The 25145-nt window shown below is 38.9% G+C and overlaps 1 protein-coding gene across 4 annotated transcripts; it reads left to right on the top strand.

Annotated features, from left to right (window-relative positions):
• The first annotated feature begins 335 nt into the window (after positions 1 to 335).
• On the top strand, positions 336 to 8396 carry LOC135438586 (calcyphosin-like protein). Of its 4 annotated transcripts, none has more exons than XM_064696946.1 (6): positions 336 to 476; positions 4462 to 4605; positions 4810 to 4958; positions 7572 to 7691; positions 7741 to 7810; positions 7897 to 8396. In XM_064696946.1, exons 2-6 carry the CDS (start codon positions 4534 to 4536, stop codon positions 8209 to 8211), a joined length of 726 nt encoding a protein of 241 aa, XP_064553016.1. In that variant the 5' UTR covers positions 336 to 476; positions 4462 to 4533; the 3' UTR covers positions 8212 to 8396. The 4 variants fall into 4 exon arrangements, with proteins under 4 accessions (XP_064553016.1, XP_064553017.1, XP_064553019.1 ...); XM_064696947.1 differs by having other exon boundaries at positions 342 to 476; positions 7753 to 7810; XM_064696949.1 differs by lacking the exon at positions 336 to 476 and having other exon boundaries at positions 4598 to 4740.
• Positions 8397 to 25145: the final 16749 nt, after the last annotated feature.

The raw sequence follows: 25145 nt of genomic DNA, 5'->3' as shown, positions 1-25145 counted from the left end.
ATATTAGATTCTTTACATGAAGGTTCAAAAAATAGTTAAAGTAGTTTAAACCCCGTTACAGGGTATCTAACCCGCTAGCAATTTTGCCTAAAGCTTTCTTATTTGTTATGCTCAGCTGTTTTTGGTGCTTCCATTATAGCTTTGGCTGGCCTTAGTTTCCAAGGACGCCGCCTTTGGCGCTCGCCGGGGTAACAACAACTACTACAACAGCAACAACTACAACAACAACAACAAACAGATAGCAATATTGTGTGTAGTTGTCGCTGCAACGGCTGACTGGCTGACTGGCCGGGTGGCGTTGTGAGCTGCCGCAATCGTTGCCGCATTCGTATCCAAAGCTCAGAACACGCGACACGTGCGAGGTGCGTACAAAGTTAAATTGTCAGCGACAAAAGTTGAAACATTTCTAGAACAATAAAATAAAACACAACCAGCTGCCAAAGGCACACATACATCTCACACTTGTGACAAAAAAGGTAAAATGTGAGCAAAGAAATAATCGACATGTCTGTTAATTATTGTGAAAGTTTTGTGACACACACGCGGCTACAAATTGTCAGCCCTTGTGTTGTTCCTAAGGGGGACTGTACCTGCTCCTGCTGCTGCTCCTCCAGCTGCTGCGTTGGCGTTTCTATTCCAGTTGACAGCTGGTGGTGCTAGTGACAGGCACACAACCCCCTCAATTGTTTGGGTTGTAAGTGAAGCAGCTGCAGCTGTCGTATATGTATCTGAAACTGTACCAGAATATGTATATATAGCTGTATCTGTATCTCAATCTGTATCTATATATGTGTAACTGTGTCCTGTGTTATTCGCGCGTTTGGGGAGTGTGTTCCATGTCATAAAGACACGCACAAATCATGCTTAAACTGGGCCAGGCTTCGCCTGCTTCGCGCTGTGTCCTATTACTTGTGTCCTGCGTCCTGGCGCTCGTTGCTTTTTGCTTAACTCGCAATTTATGGTTAATCGATTTTGTCTTTGAACGTGACCTATTTGCTTTATTTTGTCGCGCTGTATCCTTTGTCGCCATGTCCATGTCCGTGTCACCATTATATCTGGCTTTTCAGCTCCTCCACACCCCGCAAACCTCCCACTCCCTCACGCACTCAGAGTCCTGCTGACGTGTTAAATTGTCTTTTTGTTTACCCTCAATAAAGCAATAATTTATTTTTTCATGCTCTACTGTACGTCTTCTATAACCCCACCCACGCCCACCCCCTGCTTCTACCCCCCGTTAGCGTTTGCATAATGGCATTGCAAATGGCCTTGGCCGTGTATATATATTTTATTTCTAGTATATCTGAGCAACTTAGTCAGAATCGATATGTGAGTGGCCTTGACATTCAACCAGAGCTTTGCCGGTTTTCTCAGATGCTGCAACTGCGTTTGTTTTCAGCCATCTTTGTTGTCTGCAACCGTAAAGCTTTACAGTTTTGCATGCCGTTGCCTTTCACTAACCTAACCCAACTTTCTAGGTATGATATATCTAGTATAGCTGAGGAATCCATATGTGGCTGGCCTTGACTTTCAACCAGAGCTTTGCAATTTTCTCAGATGCTGCAACTGCATTTGTTGTCAGCCATATTTGTTGTCTGCAAGCGAAAAGCTTTATAGTTTTCAGTCCATACAAGCTGTTACCCTTAACTAACCTATCCCAACTTTTGAGGTATGGTATATCTAGTATATCTGAGGAAATCGATATGTGGCTGACCTCTTGATTCAGTCAAATCTTTGCTACTTTTCTCATATGCTGCAATTGCATCTATTGTCAGCCGTATTTGTTGTCTATAAGCGAAAAGCTTTATAGTTTGCAGTCCCTACAAGATGTGGCGTTAAACTAACCTAACCCATCTTTTTGCTAGGATATATCTAGTATATCTGAGGAAATCGATATGTGGCTGGCCTCTTGATTCAGTCAAAGCTTTGCTACTTTTCTCATATGCTGCAACTGCATCTATTGTCAGCCATGTTTGTTTTCTATAAGCGGAAAGCTTTATAGTTTTCATTCCATACAAGCTGTGGCCTTCAACTAACCTAACCCAACTTTCGAGGTATGGTATATCGAGTATATCTGAGGAATCCATATGTGGGTGGCCTTGACATTCAACTAGAGCTTTACCACTTTTCTCAGATGCCGCAAACTGCATTTAATGCCAGCAACATATGTTGCCTACAAGCGAAAAGCTTAACAGTTTTGCAGTCCCTACAAGCTGTTTCCCTTAACTAACCTAACCCAACTTTCTAGGCACGATATATGTAGTATTTCTGAGGAAATCGATATGTCGCTGGCCTTGACATTCAACAAGAGCTTTGCACTTTTCTCAGATGCCGCAAACTGCATTTGTCGTCAGCCACATTTGTTATATACAACTGAGCTTTATAATTTTGCAGCCACGAAAAGCTGTTGCCCTTAACTAACCTAACCTAACTTTATAGGTATGACGCATCGCTATGATGTAAAGTTTTGCATGGGTATTTTAATTAGGAGCAATTTCGTGACAGCAGTTGACCATCTAACTGGGTCATCAACGGGTAATCAGCATGTTAGCAACGGACACAGCAAATGAGCTCATCAGTTTATTGATTTAATACATGACAGAATATTAAGCATATCGATTTTTTCTCTATTTAATTTATTGGACTTGTTTTTGATTATTTAAGTCGTATAAGGTCACAGCTGTAAATATACAAATATTTCCAATAAAAATTCAACATGCATGTTAAGTTCCTTGCAACAAATAAAAATAGTCAAATAGCATTAATTATAGGAAACGAACAGTTATTTTAAGTACAAATATTGTCGTAAAGGAACCGAACTGTTAACTCCCGTTACTTAAGTAAAATATGGTAGACCCCATCGGATCTATTTTTATTTAAGTGGTAATAGTATGATCGGGCTAGGTAGTAAATTGACACAGTATTTACGGTTGCGTATCTGTCTTTGTTTTTTATATGATTGCAATCCAATCAATAAACAAAGCTAAGTTCTGTTACTCTTTTCTCTCCCTCTCTCTCTCTCTCTCCTACACACTCAGTTGCGTGCTGTTCTGGATAAATCTCTAACAATATATTCTACAAACGGAGCATAAATATAAATTACAAGACCATATATATTTCTTATAATAAGTTCGAGCTTAGATATAGAATTTATTTACGTAAAGCACTTTCCCTACTAAGGGGTTAGAATATTATTGAATTGTACTAATAAAATAACTATAGAGCTGCCAGACAATTGCTATGTTAGGGTTGCCACACTTCCAGATGCAGCACACCCGTCTGTCGCAATTGTAGTTGTGATGTCATGCATGAAGTATTGAGGTGAACGGGCACACTTACCCATACGACTGCAACACTAATCAACCAGTTAAAGTTCAAGTGGTTCCGGTTCATTGAGCACAGTTGCAGTTCTATTGATAGGTGTGCGCTTGCAGCAAATATTATTAAAAATATACATAAAAGAAGGCGAACAGCTGGTAAGAGTTGGAAATTCCGATTTATTAATGAAATGCATATACAGTTAGGAACACATTGTATCATAATAACATTTCTAAGTTAACTGATATGGCATTGGCTTTCAGTTATCTAGATGACATTAAAAAACCAACCCACCTAAAGCTATTGATTGTTTACTTATATATCTATGTGTAATTAAGATAATGGTCTCTCAACCTTATAAGCTAGATCAAAATAAGTCGACTTTGCGCACTGTGGCGTAAAATAAAGCGACATAAAATTCGCTAAATTCATATTTGGACATCTGTACTGAAAACGTAAACAATCAAGGAAACGTGCTCTAGTCGGAAATGCGGGACTAGGAAATACCCTGCTGTCACAAACATTCAAACTATTTTCTACCAACTACTCACACACACATAGACACAAACACATGCACATACGGCGGCTGTGTTTTTTTCTGTTAGCCCTACTATTGAAAATGCGTTATTGAATAACTTCGGTGTTTATAGTCCGATCTAAATGAAATTCTCAGGGCATAAATATGGCATTGGAATGAGAATGGGGGAAAAAACTATAAAAATTGAATATATGATTTTTTTTACATTTGCTCAAACTAGTATACCCTCGTTTCTACCATTTTCAATTGGTACAGGGTATACAAACGCGCACACAACTGCAGATACAGCTGCCTCTAACTCTTGCTGTAACTAAGCTCAATTCTTAACCATAATATCCGCCGGCTATGGCTGTCATAATAGAAATAATTACGCGAGGTAAATAAGCAAAGTATTAGACGAAGTTTGAGTGCCTGTAAGCGAAATTTCGGCTTAGATATATACACAAAAAAAAAAAATCAATAACTAAAAGAAAAAATAACGCAACTTAATTAACTTTCCCAGTTAGCAGATAAAAACAATTTTAGCTTACAGCTTAGCGAAATGGAAGAAATATATATTAAATTTATAATTAAATGGTTTCCCTGGAACATCTTGCTATTATTTGCAGACGAGAAAGTTTGATTTCAAACAACATTCAAACAGCATTCGAGTTTACAAAAGTCACAAAAACAAGCAAGCAATGGAAATGGATTCCGCTTTTTATGAAAATCAGTTGGCCTGGAATGTCTGCTCTACGGGCAGATATAAAGAGGTTAGTCAGATTTAAAGATTGAGCATATTCAGTTTTGTTATGTTCGTAATTTGTAAAAACGTTCAAATATTCCAAATTTATAACAATACAGATTTTATTTGAATTAACCTAAAACCAATTCTTATAAGAAACATGGTAAAAAAGGTATGAACATATTGTTACTATTATTTAACAAATCTTGTATTTTTTTTCGCCGTCTGGCAGATGCATCGCGAAGACTTATTCTCGAAGGAAAATGCGCTGAAGAACCTGGCAAAGCGCGAGCTGGCCAATGGGCAGGAGAAGGATTCGTTGCACAAGTTGCGCTTGCAGTGCTTCAGTCGTGGTGCCACCGGCATCTTGGGACTTGCCAGGTGAGTGTCGACAATGCAACAGGCAAATCTTCCAGCTCGTGAATTTGCCTCCCTGTGCAACCAGAAGTGGCATGTTTGTGTAACCTTGGCATCTGCGCGGTGTGGTTGCAAAAGATGCCCTCACAGGGTATTAAAGCTGTGTAACAAAATATATAACGCATAGGAGAGCCCATTAAGAATATTTATTTTTGATTACTATGCGCAGCCGAATTGATATAGTAATGTCCATGTGTGTCTGTTGCTGTGAAAAATTATATTTTAGATTTAAAGCTAGACCGGTTTTTTCTGTGGCAGACAGTTCATATATGCTGTCATGGCTAGTTCTAGTCTGAAAAGCCTCATCACTACAAAAACATCGGACTAGTATTAGTATATCCATTAGAAGAATCGGTCAAAAAATAAGGACATTATAGTTTTGTTACTTAATATGTACGACATAAAAAGGAGGACACTTCCGACCCCATTTATACTTTCTTGATCACTATCAAGACATAAAGCTCTGTAGATAAGTAGAATCAGACAGATTTTAAATTTTAAATATATATTTACCAAACTCTACAATTAAGAGCTTTACAATTCAAACATTATCTGCAATACGTCAAGGGTATTTAGTTTTCGACCTATCTGATAGTCTTTGCTTTTTGTTTTTTCCCCACACGTCGGGCATATTTATTAACAAATGTAAGGCCTGAAGATACACACACTTGGGTATTTTGAAGTGCGAGGGGCCAGATTGCTGGACAGGCTGGGTGTATTAAAATGATGAAATTTTTGAGTGTTAGGCAAGTAAAAAATTTAGAATAGAGCTGCCCTGAGGGAGAGGCCTAAACTGAAGTATGTTTTTGGCCTACCGCTGCAGCAGCATGTTACAAGACGATGATGATGCTTATGATGATGCTGATGATGATGATGACGATACTGATGAGGATTGTGCTGGTGATGCGTTAGGTTCGAGCTAGGCACTGGCAAATATGTCGAGTGCATGTTGAACTAACATTTCGAAAGCTCTTCCAAGTGTGTGCCAAGCGGCAAAAAACTATGCATGTGAGGCTGCCGATGACGTTGGCCCGCGTATGGGGCGGGCAGTTTGGGGCAGGGACTGAATGATGGCAAAAATCGCTGACTGAATGCAAACAAACATAATTGGATTTCTCTGGTTTCAGTACCATTCAACACCCCCACCGCACACCCGCAACCTAGCCGGGCACAAAGAGCCCACCTCCATCTGCTCTTAGCTTTTTATTTCAATTTCAGCTCGAATGTCCGACTGGGCGGCAGGTCTGTTAACAATTTTCCGTTTTGAACATATAGACATTTTTAACAAAATCGCAACTTCAATATATCCACATGTTGCAGTGTGTGTGTGTGTGTGTATTAGCTGGATGATTGTGTATCTGCGCATGGGCCATCTGCATGAGAGTGAATGTGTGTGCTTTTGTACATTTTTATTTGTACATATTTATGCAATTTGTTTGTCAGCTGGAAAATTCAATGCATTCAATGCATTTTCTGGCAAATTCCGCACATTGCCCATCCTATTCAATACTCTCGCCCTTTCTTTCTGGCTGTACCTTTAACATATTGCTTTTTAAGCTTATTAATCGAAACTATTTTTTAGTGTTGTAAAAGCTCTCCGAAATGGGGGCAACATTATTATCCCATCCAAAGCAATAAAAATGCTGTAATTATTAGGAAAAGAATCTTAAAAATAATATTTAATTTTTATGTAAATTTAGTTTTAATTTTATTGTGGCTTAACTGGAAGCAAAAGGAAAGATATATATCGGTAATATTCATTCATTCATCAATTCAAACCCAAAATCATAAAAAGAAGGGTGCGCGACAGACGCGGGCCAAAAATGATATTTTCTTTTGCGCCCATGATCTGCCCATGTACACACATTTGTGTCTGCGTGTGTGTGTGTGTGTGTGTAGAGCTCGAAATTCAGAAATCCCAAAATATTGTCAAATTTGCATCGGACAGGCAGGCAGGGAAAAACAGGCACACATGCGCATAAATGCTTCTATTCATATACAAAATACGCAAGTATGCGTGAATAGCAAGTCCAAAAACTTTTAAATGCACACATGCCAACGCTTAGGTACCCTTTCCAGCAATACCGAGCTAAAATGAAAGAATTTCGCATCGACTTGGCAAACCCTTTCATTATTTCATATTACTCGTCCCCTCAAAAGGGAAGAAATGCCACCGACTTTTGACAAAAATTGAATTTGTGGGCATTTTTGCTTGTGCGGCCACATGCACACACAAACATTTAAACGGTACCTAGACATAAAGATAGCATTGAGAGCACTGAGAGTAAGTGCGAGCCAGATAAAAATAAACAGCGATGCCGTTCTATCGCACAAATCATATGGAAGAGAGTAAGCCAACGGAGTTTCCTGTAGTGTGAGCGATCAAAAGATGTCATATGTGTATCTTACTCGCTCGTTGGACCAGATGCAAACTCATTTTTGGTGACCAACATATTTTCACTGGTTGTCCTATCTATGTTTTTTGGTTAGTGGTATATCTAAGAACATTTGTTTTACAAATTTGACCATTTCGATATTTTTGTTTACGGCTATTGTTGGAAATTTTTTTCTTTTTAGAGTTTTTCGCGTGATGGATGATGATGGCAGTAAGACCCTTAATCTGAAAGAATTCAAAAAGGGCATCAACGATTTGGGGCTCGATTCGGATGAGTCTGATATTGAGGACTTGTTCAGACGGTATGCAAAATGCATTTTAATATATAAAAGCTTTTATGGTTAATGATAGTTTCGCTTACAGTTTCGATACCGATGATAATGGCCACATTAACATGACAGAATTTCTCATGAAGTTGCGCGTAAGTATTCCACAATGCACAACTGATAAGCTTGCGCTCCCCATAACAATATTTAATTAGATAAATAATTTATGAAAATTTAACAGCCGCCCATGAGCGCATCTCGGCTAAGCATCATTGAAAAAGCCTTCCAAAAATTGGATTCCAATCACGATGGCCATTTTTCCATTGCCGATTTGAGGCATGTTTACTCGGTGCGCGATCACCCCATGTATCAGAGTGGCGAAATGACCGAGGCTGACATTTTGAAGAACTTTGTGAAGAACTTCGAGGCAGGTGTACCCAATCCAGATGGGATTGTGACCAAAGAGGATTTCATCAACTATTACGCCTCAATCAGCGCCTCGATTGACAATGATGCCTACTTCGATTTGGTACTGCGACGTGCATATAAGCTTTAATTTCGTTTCCTTTTAATTTGTCGGAAATATTGAAATGCGACTTATTTTTTGCGAATCCGACCATATATGCTAATAGGCGCATTTCATTTTCCTTATAAATCAAATTTTGCCAAGTTATGCACAATGTTTACTAAAAATCAAGAAATTCCTGTTGTCTAGTAAAATGGCTATATGCACAACTTAAACTATCTGCTTTCCCTTTTGGTTAACCCATAAGCTAATACTTAATTGCTTGTATTTCCGGATAAATATTAAACATTGGCTATTTTACTCGCAAAATATCAAATATGCATAAATTAAAGGAATATATATATATATATATACATAAATAAAATACTCAAGCTCGTTCGTTAAACAACCTGACATTTTTAATGGATTCTTTATTTTTAATCTCTGTAAAACTGTTTGTCATGACTGACTGACTGACTGACTGATTGGTGATCAACGCACAGCCCAAACCGTAACAGCTGGGAAGCTGAAATTTTCACTGTAGTTACCTTATGTGATGTAGGTGCACGTTAAGACGGGGTTTCGGGATTTTCCACCCGCAAGTGTGGAAAAATCGCGAAAAGCGTTTGTATGTAACTTTTTTGTTTACCATCCGATCGGCCTCAAACCTATTTTCAAAGATCTTTGTTCAAATTCCTTTGAGGGGTGTTTCACACTTTTAGGAAAATCCATTCCTCCTTGGTGGAAATGGAGGTCAAATTCATTTCCAGAGAAAGTGTTTCACACTTTTCGCAGAATTCAAACTTCTTCGGGGGGAATGCGATTTAAAGATTTTTTGAACGAAGTTTTAAGTTTTGTCCGATTTGCTTCAAACTTATTTTCAAAGCTTTACATAAGAGCTTAATAAATACGAACTTAATAAATACGTACCCGCAATTTTTTTATATATGAAAAATATATTAATGTTTATGTATGCTAGTATATATATGCCAAGTAATAGATGGCTCTAGTTTTCTTTAAATCTTTTTGAAACCGATCGATTTCAAAAGTTGTATGTTGATGATTTTTGTGGAAACTGGTTTAAGTTCTACAAACTATTTACAGAAATATTTACAGATTGCAGATATAAAATTGTAAAAATTTTGTTTCTATGACAAAATTTGGTAAGCGGGCTTTAAAGAATTTGAAGCTTGGAAGCAAGCTCTTGGAGCTTTCGACTCTGTGCACTATACATATATATAATTTCTATTTATTATATATAGTATCTCAACTGTGCATTCTACATATACTCAAAGGATACTTGTGAAACTATGTACATTTTATTTATACGCTTTGCATATAATCTATACGTGTTTTCTACAGACAAGTACAATTGTCTTGGCATTCCTAAGCAACATGGTGGGCTGGTGGAGAGGGCTTATCTCTAATCTGCTTGTTTTTGGCCAACAATTCGTACAATGGCTCAAATTGGCAACGTAGTCGTATTTGCATGTCAGTTGCGTAGTTGATTCCCTAGTTCCACGTAGTTTTACGAATATAATGCGCTATTATAAATTATTAAATTAAATCCGCGTGCTAATTAGCATAAAACTAATTAGATTACTTGTACATGTGCAGCCACAAAGCGAGAGATGCACAGGGCGAGAGAGGGGAGAGACAGAGGGAAATAGCAAGAGAGAGAGAGAGAGAGAAGAAGAGAGAGTGTGTGATAAAATAGTTGGAATGGGCAGAGGCAGGGCTATAGGGTTAAACATTTGTGGCGTATGCGCAATCGTTTGCTGTTGTCGGCTTTTTATAAAATTCATGTTTTCCAAAAAGTCAAACGACCCACACTTACTCACATACTCACACACACACACACACACACACACACACACACACACAAACACATACCACAGACGTGAAAACAAATAATCCTGATTAGCTGAAGTTTTTTATATCGTGTTACCAGAGTTCGGCTGGGTAAAAGTGGGTACGATAAAGCTGTGCAGCAAGGCAGACAGACAGAAGGCAAATGTATATCTTCTTGACGAATATTTTAATATATATAACTGTTTGTCCGGATTGCCAAATTGACTGACTGACTGAGTAAATGATTGACTGAACTTCTTATTATATTTAAGTAAAATATAATTTAAGTTCGGCTTGGCCCTGCTTACATATATGTGTGTTTATATTATATATATACTCCGAACCTCTATAAACAAGAGAGTTGTGTCTGGCATCAACTTTAACTGAGCTGTTTATTAAATGAACTCGTTACATACAGGGTATTTTCAAGTGCAGCACGCTCAGCTGCTAAAATTCAACATTTGTTTTTTCGAGGGGAGGGCGTGGTTATTAAGCTGACAACGTATAATGATATCATCGACACCTCTGCCCTTCGGCATACTGTCCGCCCCGTGGCTGTGGCCTTTCTTTAGACACCGCTAATTGGAAGCTTATTAGAAGAAGCGGCAATTGGCAAAACTCTAATTACATTCATTTCGCATCAATGATAACAATGCGCCGTTCCCAGCTGTTCATGTGTGCCAGGCAATCGCAGAGCCGAGCCTCGTGTTAGTTAGACAAACATGGCCAACAAATTTGTTGCTAGAGTGGCCAATTCTGTAGTGTATAGCATATCCGGATGCGAGCTATATCCGAGTGACTTTCGCACTGGGGGCCATTGATTATGCAGCAAAGTTTTAGTATGCCAAGTAGACAATGTTAAAAGTTTGCGCAAGTAATTAAATCACTTCGATCTTGGCTAATTACAAGCGGCAAACATACAGCTAACAACATGTTGGCTAAAGGCTAAGTGTATGTGTGCAAGTGCTGGTGTGTTGGTGAGTGTGTGTGTGCGGCTCGTTAGATATATCCTGGCAGCGGCAGCAACATCCTCATCAGAACAACAAGAGGGCAACAACAAGAACGTTGACAAGTTACCTGCCAAATTAATGCAAACATGAAACGTGCGGCAGCCGGGAATATTAATTAACTGACATCACATACACACACACATAGCATAACATAGCATATAGACATCATGGAGAGTGCAACCGTGTCGTGCCCTTTCCTCTGCAATGTTGGCAGTTGCCACTTGCCTTTGTCAGCACTCTGAGAGGGGAGCGAGAGAGAGTGAAAAGAGCGAGAAAAGCGCAAGAGTCCAAGGTAGACCCTGCATGAGATCTTCGTCATAAAGACGCCTTGACTCTAAGGCGTACAACGGTTAGTATGGGCAATTTGTTGCTCCTGCTACTGCCACCGCCTCTATTGTTGTTGCTCTTGTAATTGCGGCTGTCGAGCGACGTATGATTAATGAACGTTTCATTAGCGCAACTCGCATTACAATTTGTGTGTGGCAACTACCGCTCGGCCCTGCTGCCCAAACGGCTTTAACTTGTGCCATGTTCTCTATTTGCATTTCAGCAGGTTGCCGAACGTGATCACAATATTATCTCTTCATCTGCTACGCCCCACAGCAGCACATGCTGGCATTTGAAAGAGAGAGAGAGAGAGAGAGAGAGAGAGAATGAATGAGTAAGAGGTATTCATGTGCCTGTTGGCCACCCTGGCAACGCTAGAGCCCAAGTTGGCCAAGAATGAGTCTTGCATAGATACCAGTTACGTATATTGTAGGGACTGGGGCAGGGGCAGGGGCAGCGGCAGCAGAGCAACCTAACGAGTTACAATGATTTTCGTGCTAATTAAAACGGTTTTTGCATACAGTTTACCGCATTAGTATTTCGTTTAGCAGTTGTACAAACACCTTGGCGCTGTCTGGGCACGGGCAGCACAGGCATCCCAATGGAATGTTTGCTTACGGCATACCCACAACTCTCTGACGCTCGATCTCCCTCTCCCTCTCCCTCTCTCTCTCTCTCTCGCTCTCTCTGCGTGTGTGTGTGGCATAAATTACGCATACGCAGCATAGCCAGCTTCCAACTGGCGGCAACTGAAACAAAAAGCCTTAGCTAAAAAGTATATTTTTCAACTGACGCAGCTGCGCCTAATGAACTCCCATTGCGGGCTGCCACTGGCCCCATGTCACCCATCCATATCCATCTCCCTTCTTATAACCATATACATATTAGACTCCACGCCCACCAGCCTCCACCACATGGGTCTGTCTTTTTTGCGGATGTGCAACTTGTCAGTGCCTTCACTTAATTAGCTGTTTGATATTTTGACAGCTGAGCGTAGTAAAATTGAGCTCGTTAGTGGCTTTTCCTATTATTTACTAGGCAACATTTATCAACTGAATATGTGGCTCAAATTCTGACTGATTACAGCTCAGCTAGCATGCTTCTAGATGTTTAAATGGAGTTAACTGTTGAGCAGAGTCAACTCTAAAACAAAAAACTATTATTTTATGCACAGTTAAAAACAAACTTTTTTGGCATTTTCAATATTAAATCACCTACTTTTTGTGTACTTGCATTCGCTGCATTTGAGCAGAGTATATGCAATTTGCTAATCTATTTTAATTAATTATAATAATAATATATAGCTACTGAAAAACATATTAATTTATTAACAAAAGGTAATTAATTATCTATAGAAAATATAAAGAGCAGTAAAATCTTATAGGTTATTCTGTTTTGGCTTATTGGCATTTTATACCCTGTATCCATCGAAAATAGAAGAAATATATATATATATAAATATATTCTTTGTAGAGAGTTCAAGAGACATAACAGACTTTAAAGTAAAGTTTTCGCTAATTCTATCTGCAAATTGTACAAACATACAAAGTATGTAAGTGGGCTGATGTCTGTGGAGCGTTTAGCGGAGCACGCGCTGGCTCCGGCTCTGTGACGTCGGCTGGGGTGGGTTATCAGGATTTCGCTGTGCTACCTACTCGCAGGCATTTATAATTATATAATAATCCGCGTAGGGGATAGAAAAGATCGACAGAGGTAAAGAAATGGGATAATGGCTGTTGCTGCTGCGCTTCTTTCAATGCGACAGCTGTTGCCCACCCTACCATGATCACCGGAGCCGCTGGACCAGGCAGTTGGTCGGTGATCCCTAAAACAACACAAATTAAGCTATTCCATCATTTCGACAACGCAAAGTTAGCACATGATTATAATCACTTTACAAATATTTTTTTTGCGACGAATTTCGTGAGGATTTGAGGACTTAAGTTGAAATTTAATTTAGGCATAATAAAGTCTTAATACTAAGAAAAGAAAACAATATAGTAGCATACAAATAATAATATATAAGGATTAAGAAATTTTAAATAATTGATATTCTGAATTTGTCTATGACAAATATGTAATTATAAAAAAATTTTGTTTCTTGTTCGGCAGAAAATCTGGTAAAAAATGCGTATTTCAATTCAAATGCAAGAGCATTAGAACTTAGTTGAGCTAGATTGGTCGCTTAAAATTTACTCTTTAACACTATCAGTTTTCTCTTTAATGGAACTTTAGATTATTAATTTTTACTATGACATTCGCTTTACATTATAAATTTCAAGTGCAAACAAATTTAAGTCATACTTCACTCACATGCATACTCAATCTCCGAAAGCGCTTCCATCGATGTTATGTGCGGTGATCTGCTGTAACCAAAAAAAAAAAAAATTCACTACGAATTGCCCAATAAAAAAAAAGAAAATAAAGAAGGCAATGGATAAACACTTTTTTTGAACTTCGTGTGACTTGCATTCTCTCTCTTTCTCTTTTTTGTTGCTTTTTGAACTACTTAGAAATTTTGCTCTCACATGCTCTTCGGAGCATGCAAGGAAAGAAGGAGAGTAAAGAATATAGGCCAATGGAACGAATATGTAGGGCAAGGCAAAAAAAATAAACAGAGTTTACGAAAAAAAAGGGACAATAAATCTTATACAATATTTTCAGTTATTTTTTTTTTGTGGTTAGCGAAGCTAATTATTCATTTCTTCAGAAAAAAACTAACAATACACTTAATAATAATAAAAGAAAGAAAAAATTCCGGTTCGCTTTTATGTGGCGAAAATTATTGTGCGATAAAGATAAATGCAGCTGCTTCGTCCACGTCAGCTACCAGGGAACGATTTCCAACTGACTTTTGGAGTTTCGGCGACGGCGATCGTCTCTTCCTAATTCCACCTTCGAACTCCCATTTCGAGCAGGCGAGAGAGAATGTACGAATGTACGACGAAATATAATAAAACTGGACTCAGCTGATTTAGCTATAACAGGTGTTCTGCATACTTCTCAGATTTTTTATTTTTTGCTTTTCGTTTCTTCGATTTATGCGGAGTCGAAGCAGAAATTTGTGCCGCTGCTAATTGTAGTAAGCCGAGAGAATATGACATATCAGTGTGATATTAATTTATTGGAATATTACTAAGCGCCACACCTGCAATAGACAGGTGGAGAAAAAAGTGTTATTTAGTCTTTGGTGGAAAGAAAAAGCGGTCTAGAAAAAATTAGGCTTACACCTGATTAGGTCTGACACTTTCTGAGATTTGTTTTGCAACTTATTGTTGCGGCTGGCAAATGCGCTCAGCGCTTCGTGTGCTTGGGTCTTTTTTTGTAATCACTCTTATTAAAATTAACTTCAGATCACAAAATACTTTTCTTCAGAGGTTAAGCGCGTTGTAAATTGTCGCACTTCGAACTTTCCTTGAGTCAAAAAAAAGTCTGAGCTCCGGTCGCCGCAGGATAAGCTATTTACAGCGAAAACAGGTCAGTCGCTAATTCTAATTATTAGATTAACATTTATCTATTAATTTTTCCATTTCACTCGTTACAAACGATATAACGCCCAGGTTGAGCCATATATGGCGAGATCTATATAACGATATTAAAAAACAAACATGCTCTCTCGGCAATCTTAGGGTTTATTGCGGAACAGAATATATAAAATAAAATATCTATATATAAAAATTGATGTTGTTTATTTAAACAATATTATGATATTTTTCTAATCAGAGTAAGCAGAGTACGAGACCTTAACTAGATTTACATTGCCTTCTTTTCGGCTGTTTATCTAAATTTAAACAAATTTTTCTTGCTATAAGCGCCACTACAAAGTCGATTCTTCCACCAAGTGTTTTAAGAGTTTTATCTGTGATTTGCGACACCAAATTTAAATACAATTTAAATGAAAAAATTCTTTGCTTCTTTGCCAGCCTCAACTATAGCTATAAGAATCAGTTCAGCTTTGAGCAATTAAAATAAATTAATAAAAATATGTTTTTGAATAATTATCGAGATATGTGTTCAATTGTGACTTTTCGCAGGCAATTACAATAAGAATAAACGAGCACAAAAATATTTTTTTTTTAAGATCTTTATTTTGGTTTATTTTGCGCTGGAATCGATCAGTGCCTTCTGATCTCTACCAAGCGGAGTTAAGGGTATAGTGTATAGTTATTATTTAATAACTTAAATGATCCACAAAAATATAAACCACAAACGTGCCCGAAACTTGCGCACATTTACAATGCAAAAGTTATATTAACACCAGCAAAAAGTCAGAACGCTCTAACTAAAAATGCTTGATTATGAGATACCCTGTAACATTTTATCGATTGAGCCGGAGACAGGGAAATTTAACTGACTAGGTAAATTTTGCTTAAAGCCTTAAGTAAATCCAAGCTGGGTATCTAAACATGTTGTATATATTTTTAAGAAAAATAGGCATATGCTTAGAACGAGTCGTATCTAAATGCTAATAATTTCTTAATGTAGTCAACAAGATCTCCATCTGTGTTTGATTTATAATAGGGCAAAGTCAATAAACCCTTTGCTTAAGCCTGAGCTGGGTATAACGTCACACAAGTATTTTGATAGTTTTATAACAAAGTATTTTGTTATTGGTTATATTGACCACGCCTGCTGCCCCCCATGACCAGTCATAGCTGAAATTGAACACACTGTTGGCTAGCATACACACACACACACAGACACACACACACGAAATGGCAACTGAAATGCTGGACACGTGTAAAAGTTCACTTTTTAAACACTTGTACACGAAATGTTTGTTTCGATTTGAAAACGTTTTACGCTTTTGTTTTATGAATCACAGCCAAAGTCCTTACATGCATAGCCCGATAGTGTGGGGACAGGCGGACGGACAGAAGAATATCCCCAAAGCGCTGGAAAACTTTTAGTTTTTCATCGGCCACGTTTACTGTCAATAAAACTTTACTTGAGCTGGGGCAAAATGAAAACAGCATAGATTACTTGCAACAAAATGAAAGAGAGGCGGAGAATGTGAGTACGAGAAAAATAAATAAAAAAAAGAAAGGAAAACAAGTATAAAATATGCAAATGCAATGAAATTACAAGTTACGTATACGCCGCATGTTGCAGCAGCCGCAGCAGAAGCAGCAGCCGCAGCAGAAGCAGCAGCCGCATCGTTGGAGCCGCCGCCGCCGCTGCCACATACAAAAGGATTATGCAAAATTATGCAAAAATGGTAGAAGGCGAAATCCAGGCACATTAAATTCAAGTGCTTTCTATAAAGTCAAATCGTGACTTTGCTGCTAATGATGAACATAACCTAAAAGCATAGAATATGGCCACGCCCAACCATTACGTAAGGTACTACATAAAAGAAGAAGCGGCATTTAAGTGTTTTTATTCATTGACAAATTGACTTGCAAATCACTTTGGCATTTAGCATGTTTCGCAGATTGTCATCAAATTTATTGCAATTACTTGTACTTCATAAATTCAGGCATCAAATGGACAATTTTTGGCATTTGCTGATTTGTCAACAGTTTAACAATATTGTGCGTGAGTGTGTGTGTGTTTGTGTGCGTATGTGTTCGTGTGTGTGAGCGGATGCCACACTAAAAGCGCACTCAGCTCAAAGACAACTAACGGAAATAGTCAAAATAAAAGAAAAATAAATAAAATGATGGGTATAAAAAGTGCAACAAAGCCGTGCAGTACGTGCCATGAGCCAACAAAATGGCGGCCCAGACGAATCATAAGCAGCAATGGCCGACAATGACCCAAGTGTGCGGCGAGAAAGGACCGACAGGGGGAACAAGGGGGGCGGCACGAAAAACCGCAGCCAGACGGCGGTCGCTCGGTCTGGGACCGAGGTTTGGGGCATCATTTATACTGAATGGATTTGGATTTTGGATTTGCTCACAAGATAATGTGCTGTGCTGGCCTCTGAGTCGCAGTCGCAGTCGGAGTCGGAGTCAGAATCGGCGTCTGTGGTGTTGCAAGGGACTAGGAGGGCGTTGGGGCAGCGTGCGAGCTAAGCAGCTCCAATGCAACGGAAATAGTTTTGTGTGAGATTTATTACCACTCTGGAGAGTCATAAAACGGAAATTGTACACAAAATCCTTTCGGATGCTCGTTTAAGTTGCACCATGTCCACCCCCTCTCCAACCATGCCGCTAACCACCCACCGCCAATGGCCCCAGTCTGTCGCTATCTCGCTCTGGCCACTGCTCGTATGTTTAGATTTTTATGGCTTGTGTCATTTCTGTTTACTCCTGCTGCTGTTTGCTGTTGTCCTTGTCCCAATGTTTATGTAAGTCATCGCTTCGTTTACGATGCCCAGCGCCAGTTCCATGGCCCCTTCAACCCCCACCCCTCCCCCCCTCGCCATTCGCCCATCGTTACCCAGTCGGCCAGTGTGGCATATCCTATTTTGAAATTATATTTTTGTTCAGCTTGTGGAAATGTCTCTTGTTCGCCTGCCCGTTGCTCGACTGATTTTCTGCTAACTAAAAACTCTTTGCTTTGAAATTTCAGTTTATTTATATTATTTGCCACATTGCAAAATGCCTTTGACTGGGCCAGGCGAAATACCGCAAATGCATTTCATTGTCCAGCTACCATAAGTCCTCATTTGGGCCTGCATTAGGCCAGGGCTTCCAGTTTAAGTTGGGCAAAGTATATGAAATTTCCTATAGCTACCCCCACTCTTCTAAGTAAGCGCCTAAAGTTGAATCTGAAGGCCAACTCGATTGCAAGTTTGTCTAGAGACAAGCTTCAATGCGACACAATTAAATTGCGAATATGTAAATTTGCTCATCAGTCATTCACTCAGTCTCAGCATTGGTGGATTTGAGTTGAGATCTCCCTTTCCCTCCCTAAATCTTGGCTGCTGTTCGCAGTTCATTTTGGCCACGGAGTTTATTAAAATTTTGCAAGCAAGGCAAAAGTTAAAACCGAAAAGCCAAAATGTTATTTTCATTCATTTCAATTCCAAATCAGTTTTGCCACCCCACCCTCCTTCCAACCGCCATAAACTAAGTACCAACATGTCTCCAGCCCCCCTACCACCCCGCTAGATTCATCCCAAGCAGCTGCTCTAATAATTTGGCTGAAAACCAAAACCTTTGCCGTTGCATCGCCTCACTGCTTCGTTGGTCCCCTGCGCCCCACCGCCCCTCCATGTATCCGTCTGGAAGTCATTGCCTTTGCCTGATGACAACCCAGAGATATCGGCTGCAGAGCGAGTGGCCAAGCAAGTTACACAAGGAAAACGATTTTCTATGACCATTACCATAGATCTAACGGTTTACCGAAGTGGAACTCGCTTTAAGCAGGACAACTCATAGCTTGTCGCGCTCTTTTGTCATCTTACGTAAACAGCAAGGAGTACCTTGGGAGTGGAGGAGACCCCCCACCAGCCAACTGCTCCACATGCCCCACTCCGTTTTAATGCTAACATGCCTCGGCCTGGTCATTTCCATTTCCGAGCTTGACAAATTTTTGGCAAGAGATTTTCTGCTTATTTGCCACAAAAGAAAACGACGCGACAACAGAGATGCACAGATCACGGAATTAAACAAAAATCACAGTCACAAATAAAGCTGTGAAATATGTTAAGAAGTGACATAATTTATGATGTTCTGATTGTGGCTTGTTCATTCGGCTGCACGAATTCTCAATTCGTTGTAAATTAATTTGAATAATAAATCGAAATGTTGCTAACCTAACACGTATGAAGTAACATTTTTTTGTTAAAATAAAAAATTAATAAAAATTATTTGTAATCAATATTTTTAGCATACGCCCAAAAAAAGCAAAAGATATACAACAAATTATTTCTATTTATAAAAATGTGTGTACTGACTGACTGATTGACTATCTGACTGATTGATCGTGAATGCACAGCCAAGATCTTCTGAGCAAAGGAACTGAAATTTGCACTTTATTTACATTGCGTAGAGTAATTCTGCTGTATGCAACTTTTTTGTTTTTCATTCTCAAATATATTTGTAAAAAATGACTTAAGACGTATTCCATACATTTCGAAAAGTTCACCCCACTCAAGTAGATTGGGCGAAATACTTTGATTGCAACTTTTGATTCTGCGTTCGATCAATTTCAAAACGATTTTCAAATATCTATCTTTAGGTTAGTATGGGTAGATTTAAGTTTACCAATAGAAAATGAGTAGCAAAGAGATATCTAAATTGTGAAGCATAAATCCTGTAAGCTCCCAAATTCTGTACGTTACTTTGAAATAAGCTAAGTAAGCTAGCTTAGATATGAATATTATTATTGTAAAGCAAAGGTATGGTTACAAACTGACCGTGGTTTCAAGGATTATAAATGGATGTTTATTTAAAAATAAGACACGATAGATATTTAAAATGACGTCTATAATTTAATAAAAAAATTTTGTGTATATACTCAAATATATATAAAAGCTTAAACAGTGAAAAACCTATTTTTGAATAATAATAATATAATTTGCATAAGTCACATATATAAATAGTCTCAGCAGCTGTTGCTTAATTTGTAATTTGTCAGCTAAACTTGTTTCTTTAAATAGACTTGCCCAGAACTTACCTCAGCTGTGGCTCTACTCAGCTCAGCTCTGGCACTGCAGTCAGCCCGGCAGGATAATCATTTTTTCATAAAGTCATTATTGTTGTGGTTGCAGTCTCGGCTATAGCTTCACTTTTCTCCCTTCAGCAACATCTACGAATTGTTCTCAAGTGTTTGCTGTCCTCGACTGTGGCCAAGTAAAATTATATTGCTGATGGCCGAGACAGCCGCAGGCAGCGCAGCAGCAGCAGGAGCAGCAGCAGCAGCAAGAAAACTAGAAAACAAGAAAACAATTTTCATTTCAGATATTTGCTTTTCAAGTAAACACTTTTTGAAATGTGGAAATGGCAGAGCGGTGACAACGTCAAAGCAAATGATGGAGCATACGCCACACTCCCAGCACGCTCAGCCCACACGGCTGGGCTGTGATTTCTTAAGGACTTTTGTCCTTTAAGTGCGCCCTGCAATTAACTGCGCTAAGCCAAGGGGCTGACTTAAAGGCTTAGGCATTCGAGTTAATTGATCGAGATGCCAGCTAGAGCAAAGCCTAGCCGTCATATAACCATATCCCATTTCAAGCAATTACACAGAACGTTCTCTATATATTTTACAGTGCCAGCCAAAACTAAATATTCATTTTGACTCATTTGCCACAGTCGAATTCTAATAGGGTCAATTGCAATAATATCATTAGCAAAATTAAACACGACCAAACGGCGGCCCTCAAAGTTTTAGTCACCTTCTCCCCTCGCCGGCCCATCGCAGCCATCGCAGGCAAGTCGAGCGTATTATGCCTAATTGGGCGCTGCCAGCAGCAAGCAAGTGCCAGCTGCCTCAGACCCTGCCACAGCTCTCACCGGGCACCCAGCTGTAGCGTAGCTGTAGCTGTAGCCGTAGCCGTAGCCGTAGCTGTCGCCAAAGCCATTGCCAGCTCCTCTCGGCGTCTTTGCTGCGCCGCGTTGCACGTTTTGTCTACGCGAGTAATTAACTTTAATTGCGGCCATTAAAATAAATTGGCAGATACCTTTAAATATTGTTATTGTTGCATACTTAGAGGCGCAGCGGACGTGGCGCCAGCTGAAGAGCCGCCACGGTGTTCGCATGCTGAGGACATGGCCAGAAAGGAGGTGGGGGCCCTGTAATGTCTTATATTACCGGACTATGCAGCAGACTAGCACTTACCAAGATTTGCAAAAAAATATTAAATATATGCATACATTTATAAATAAAAAAAAAATATGTGCTTACAATTAAACAGGCTTTTTCGGATGCAGTTGTCCATGTTGACTTCTAAAAATCTCTGCTTTAAAAATCGAGCTGTGTTTTTCGGGATAACCCTAAAACTTTCCCATCAGATGGATTTATTTATAGATATATACGCACTAAATATAAGAATTTCGATTCATCAAAGTTTAAAAAAATTTTTTCTAATCTTTAGTAAACGAATTTATTTTTGAAAATTTTGAAACATAGAATCATTTGCTTTAATTTTGATTTCTTAGCGAATATTTAATGAAGCCAGCAGAAGGCACACTTATCGGGGCTTTCATGTTTTGATTGGCATATCAACGTGATTTAGTATTATATCGTCTACTCCTTACGTTTTCCAAAATGACCAGATGTGTTTCCTACTATATTTATTTTGTATTGTGTGCCTAATGTTGAAAAAACGTGACAAAACAATTCCCCAATTTTCAGGAATTTTTTTGTTAAAAAAAAGATTCAGAATTACAAGAAATGAGCCTAATAAGTAAATTTTCAGAATTGTTCAAAAAAAAAAACAAATTCTCCTATTATAAAATAAAGCAAACAAATTTATATTTTTAGAAAAATATTTTATTAAAAATATTTCTTTTATTAAAAGTAAAAGAGCTCAAAATATATATTTTTAGAAAAGTGTGTTTGCATATGCCTGCATAAATTCTTACCACTTCTTTTATCAAGAATTTCGCTGAATTTTTTTTGGGTATTCTTCTTTTAGTTTTTATACTCGTTCACAAAATGAAAATGGTATATGGGTACGTCCATCTGGCTGAATTAAATTTTGGAACGGGACCTCGTGCTGCCCACTGGGGAAAATCTGAATATTTTACATTTATCGAATGAAGACCACAGATTGAGCTCAACTAAAGATCAATAGCTCTTAATAAATTTAGCGAGTAGCCCGTTTCAAGCTGCTATTGGACTGTGGAAGAGTATCACACAGTCGGTTGCACCCAATTAGAGCTTTCGTATTTGCTTTTATTACGCTTCATTAACCATAAATACATTTTACTGTTTATACATTTTTGTTTTCTTTTGTTGTGCATTGTCGCTGCTGTCATGCCTACAACGAGCCAGCGGGCCAGAGGCAAATTGAAAGCGCAAAACTTCTTTAATTTTTGCTGAACGCAGTCGCGGCCCAGAAGAAGAAACTAAAAATGTTTGGCCTACGGCAATAAATGTCAAACAAAGTTTCAGCGTATTTTTTTTTTTAAATTAGAAAAATGCTCTCGAAAACAAAAAGAAGTATGCATAATGCACGTACACCGAAGTAGAGAATAGTGGAGCGACAGGCGCGCTAAATCAACTGGAAAAATAAATGGGAAATGGGAAAAAGCGTTGAGGTAGCAAACTGACAAGGCAGCGCACAGTGTGACAGGCGAGTGATGCAAGGATGCAGGGATATGCCGGCACTCAGCAAGTAGCTGCAGCAAAGGAACGCATGACTTTTGGACGGATATGCGGGCATTTCAATAATAAAACCCTTATGCGGAACTGAGTCGCCAGGCTTGTTTGCTTGGCAAGTGACTCGGATCTGGACTCTTCGATTGATGAAAGCAATCAGGCACAAACACAGGGGCAAACACAAATAGAAGCTACGCAACACACGCACAATAAGCGATGCTCCTGCCGCTGCTGCTGCTGCTGATGCTGGTTCTGCTGCTGCACGTTGGCAAACTTCCGTTTCCGCTTTTAGTTTTCATGTCCGCTGCTCGTGGCAAGCAGGCGGCAGGCAACTGTAGGCCGCAGGCGTTAACTTGATATTTACTTTGTTGCTCCAGCGCGCTGTTTACCAATATATATATATACATATATATATATATATATACGTATATATCTTTATGCCGCACTATGCCCAATATCGAACCGGAAAACGCTGGCCAATGGCCACCCGAAAGTTTTTCTCAGCACACTTCCGCCTCGCGTCTATCAAAACTTGTGGCTCATCTCCGCAGTCGACGCTTGACCGTCTACTCCAAATGTTTTCGTTGATGAAAAAACTTTGCCTGCCTTCAACACTTCTCAACTTTTGTGTTAGTTTTTCTGGTCGTAGACATTTTGCCACCATTTAACCAACCATCTACATATTTCAGTCCAGCGTTCGGGCCATGGCTCATTTTGGCATTGGGTGTTAATTGTTTTCGTTTGCATCGCAACACACACATATCGAAAAACGGGCATTAATGGACAGCATTGACTAGTCTGTCGAACAGCACTCATACGCCCCATGCGCCGCGTGGCGCCACCAATATACTGAAGATGAACTTCCTTTGCCAGGGCGGCCTGAAGCTAGCAGCCAGCAGTGTGCTCTAAACCAACTTTGCTTTTGTGCGACGCGCAAATGGACTTAATCACTTCTAGGAAACCAGACTAAGAATACCCTAACACACACACACAGACAGACAGAGAGAGAGAGAGAGAGGGAGAGAGAGTCTGAGCTGGAGCCAGTTGCATATTTGTTTGTGTGGACTTTAGATACTCCCAACTATGCGCAGAGAAATTGAGAGAGACACTAATTGCTTTTCTTTCCAACCAACTCTTTTTCTTTTCTAATTACTTTATGCATGTCTATTAGTATGTGTGTGCGTGTGTTGTGTGTGTTAGCCAGACTGCTGGCGACTGGCGACACACATTTGGCTAAGTAGGAAAATGATAGTTTGAATGCTCTTCAGACATCGTTTGTCGACAAAAGGAACAGCACGATAAGGACGAGCAAAAGGACGCATTTAAAGCACATAATTCGGTTTTGATTATGTTTTGGTCTTAGATGCCGCTCCCCAATTTGCGAGACTCCTCTGTTGCCATGGCCAAAGCATTCCGAAAGTTAACAACTTCATTATGGCTAAAACCCAAATGTGTTGATATTGCGGCTGAAGTGGCCGCCGTTCCCCCTAAATGAGTGGCTTTCAATGGCTTTCGCATTTCATATATGTACCCACAAATGGGAGCACTTGCTGATTATTTGCGGCTTAAGCCATATTTACTGAGAGATACAGCCAAACGATTCGAAAGCCTTATAGATTAATGCAAGCTGGTTGCTTTTGAAATGTTGCCCAGACTTGGGTTTAATTTCAGTTTTTCAATTTTATTTTTTTATTTATTTATCCATGAAGTCAATATAATACTTTTACCTGAAGATACAAAAACTAGGAAATATTTTTACAGAAAGTTCCGTTTCGAACGAATCTACGTGGCTTAGATGATTGAGCGTCGGATACATGGGAGGATGCCGGACACATTGGATGCCGCCGATTCAAGTCATACTGCAAATTTAAATTTGTTATTAAGTAAATTTAGAAAAACAAAATAGTCAAAAAAAATATTTAGAAATGCAAAGAAATCAGCTAATGCGGCAATTTGAGCATCTTCAGAATGTCTCAAGTTGGTGCGAATTGCACAAATAATTTTGATCAACATTTACCATTCGAGCCGAGCGACGCTGAGCTATTTATCCTTGTAGTGAATATAATGCAGCTCTTCAGTATGCTGTTTTATAGCTTCTCTTCAGTTTTATTTTTCTTTTGGCATATTCTGCTTTTTCCTATCAGTTCTGTATGGGTTTTCATGCAATTCTTCTTATTAATTGAACTGCTTCGTGCTTTTTTCAGGTTTCGTTCATTTTTCTGTGTCTTAATACTATTTTATAAATGTATACACATTGATGAGACTTTCCACATTGCATTAACTCTTAAAGTTTACTTTATATATGTTGATAAGATAATACATTGAATGCCTCTCCGTTTGCTTACTTTAATAAAAAGTAGTTTTCTCGGTCTTAAAATTAATCATGTACCTAGCGCGAACATAAAAACAATCAATGAGAACAAGAGTTTTATTAAAGTATAACTTATAGCAAATATCTCGGTAAAACTCACCTAATTAGCTTCTTCACTTGTATAAGTTGTTCACTGTCGTTAGAGTATACAAATTTCGGTACTTTGGGATTGGCTATAATTTTGCTTCTGAGAAACACGAGCATTGAAATTA

This window comes from Drosophila montana, unplaced genomic scaffold (genome assembly GCF_035044405.1).
Source record: "Drosophila montana isolate Dmon_TW-CO22-7 unplaced genomic scaffold, ASM3504440v1 contig_3848_1, whole genome shotgun sequence".
In the NCBI taxonomy this organism is placed as follows: Eukaryota; Metazoa; Arthropoda; class Insecta; order Diptera; family Drosophilidae; genus Drosophila; species Drosophila montana.
Note: the sequence above shows the minus strand (reverse complement) of the source record. Positions and strands in the feature narration are given on the sequence as shown.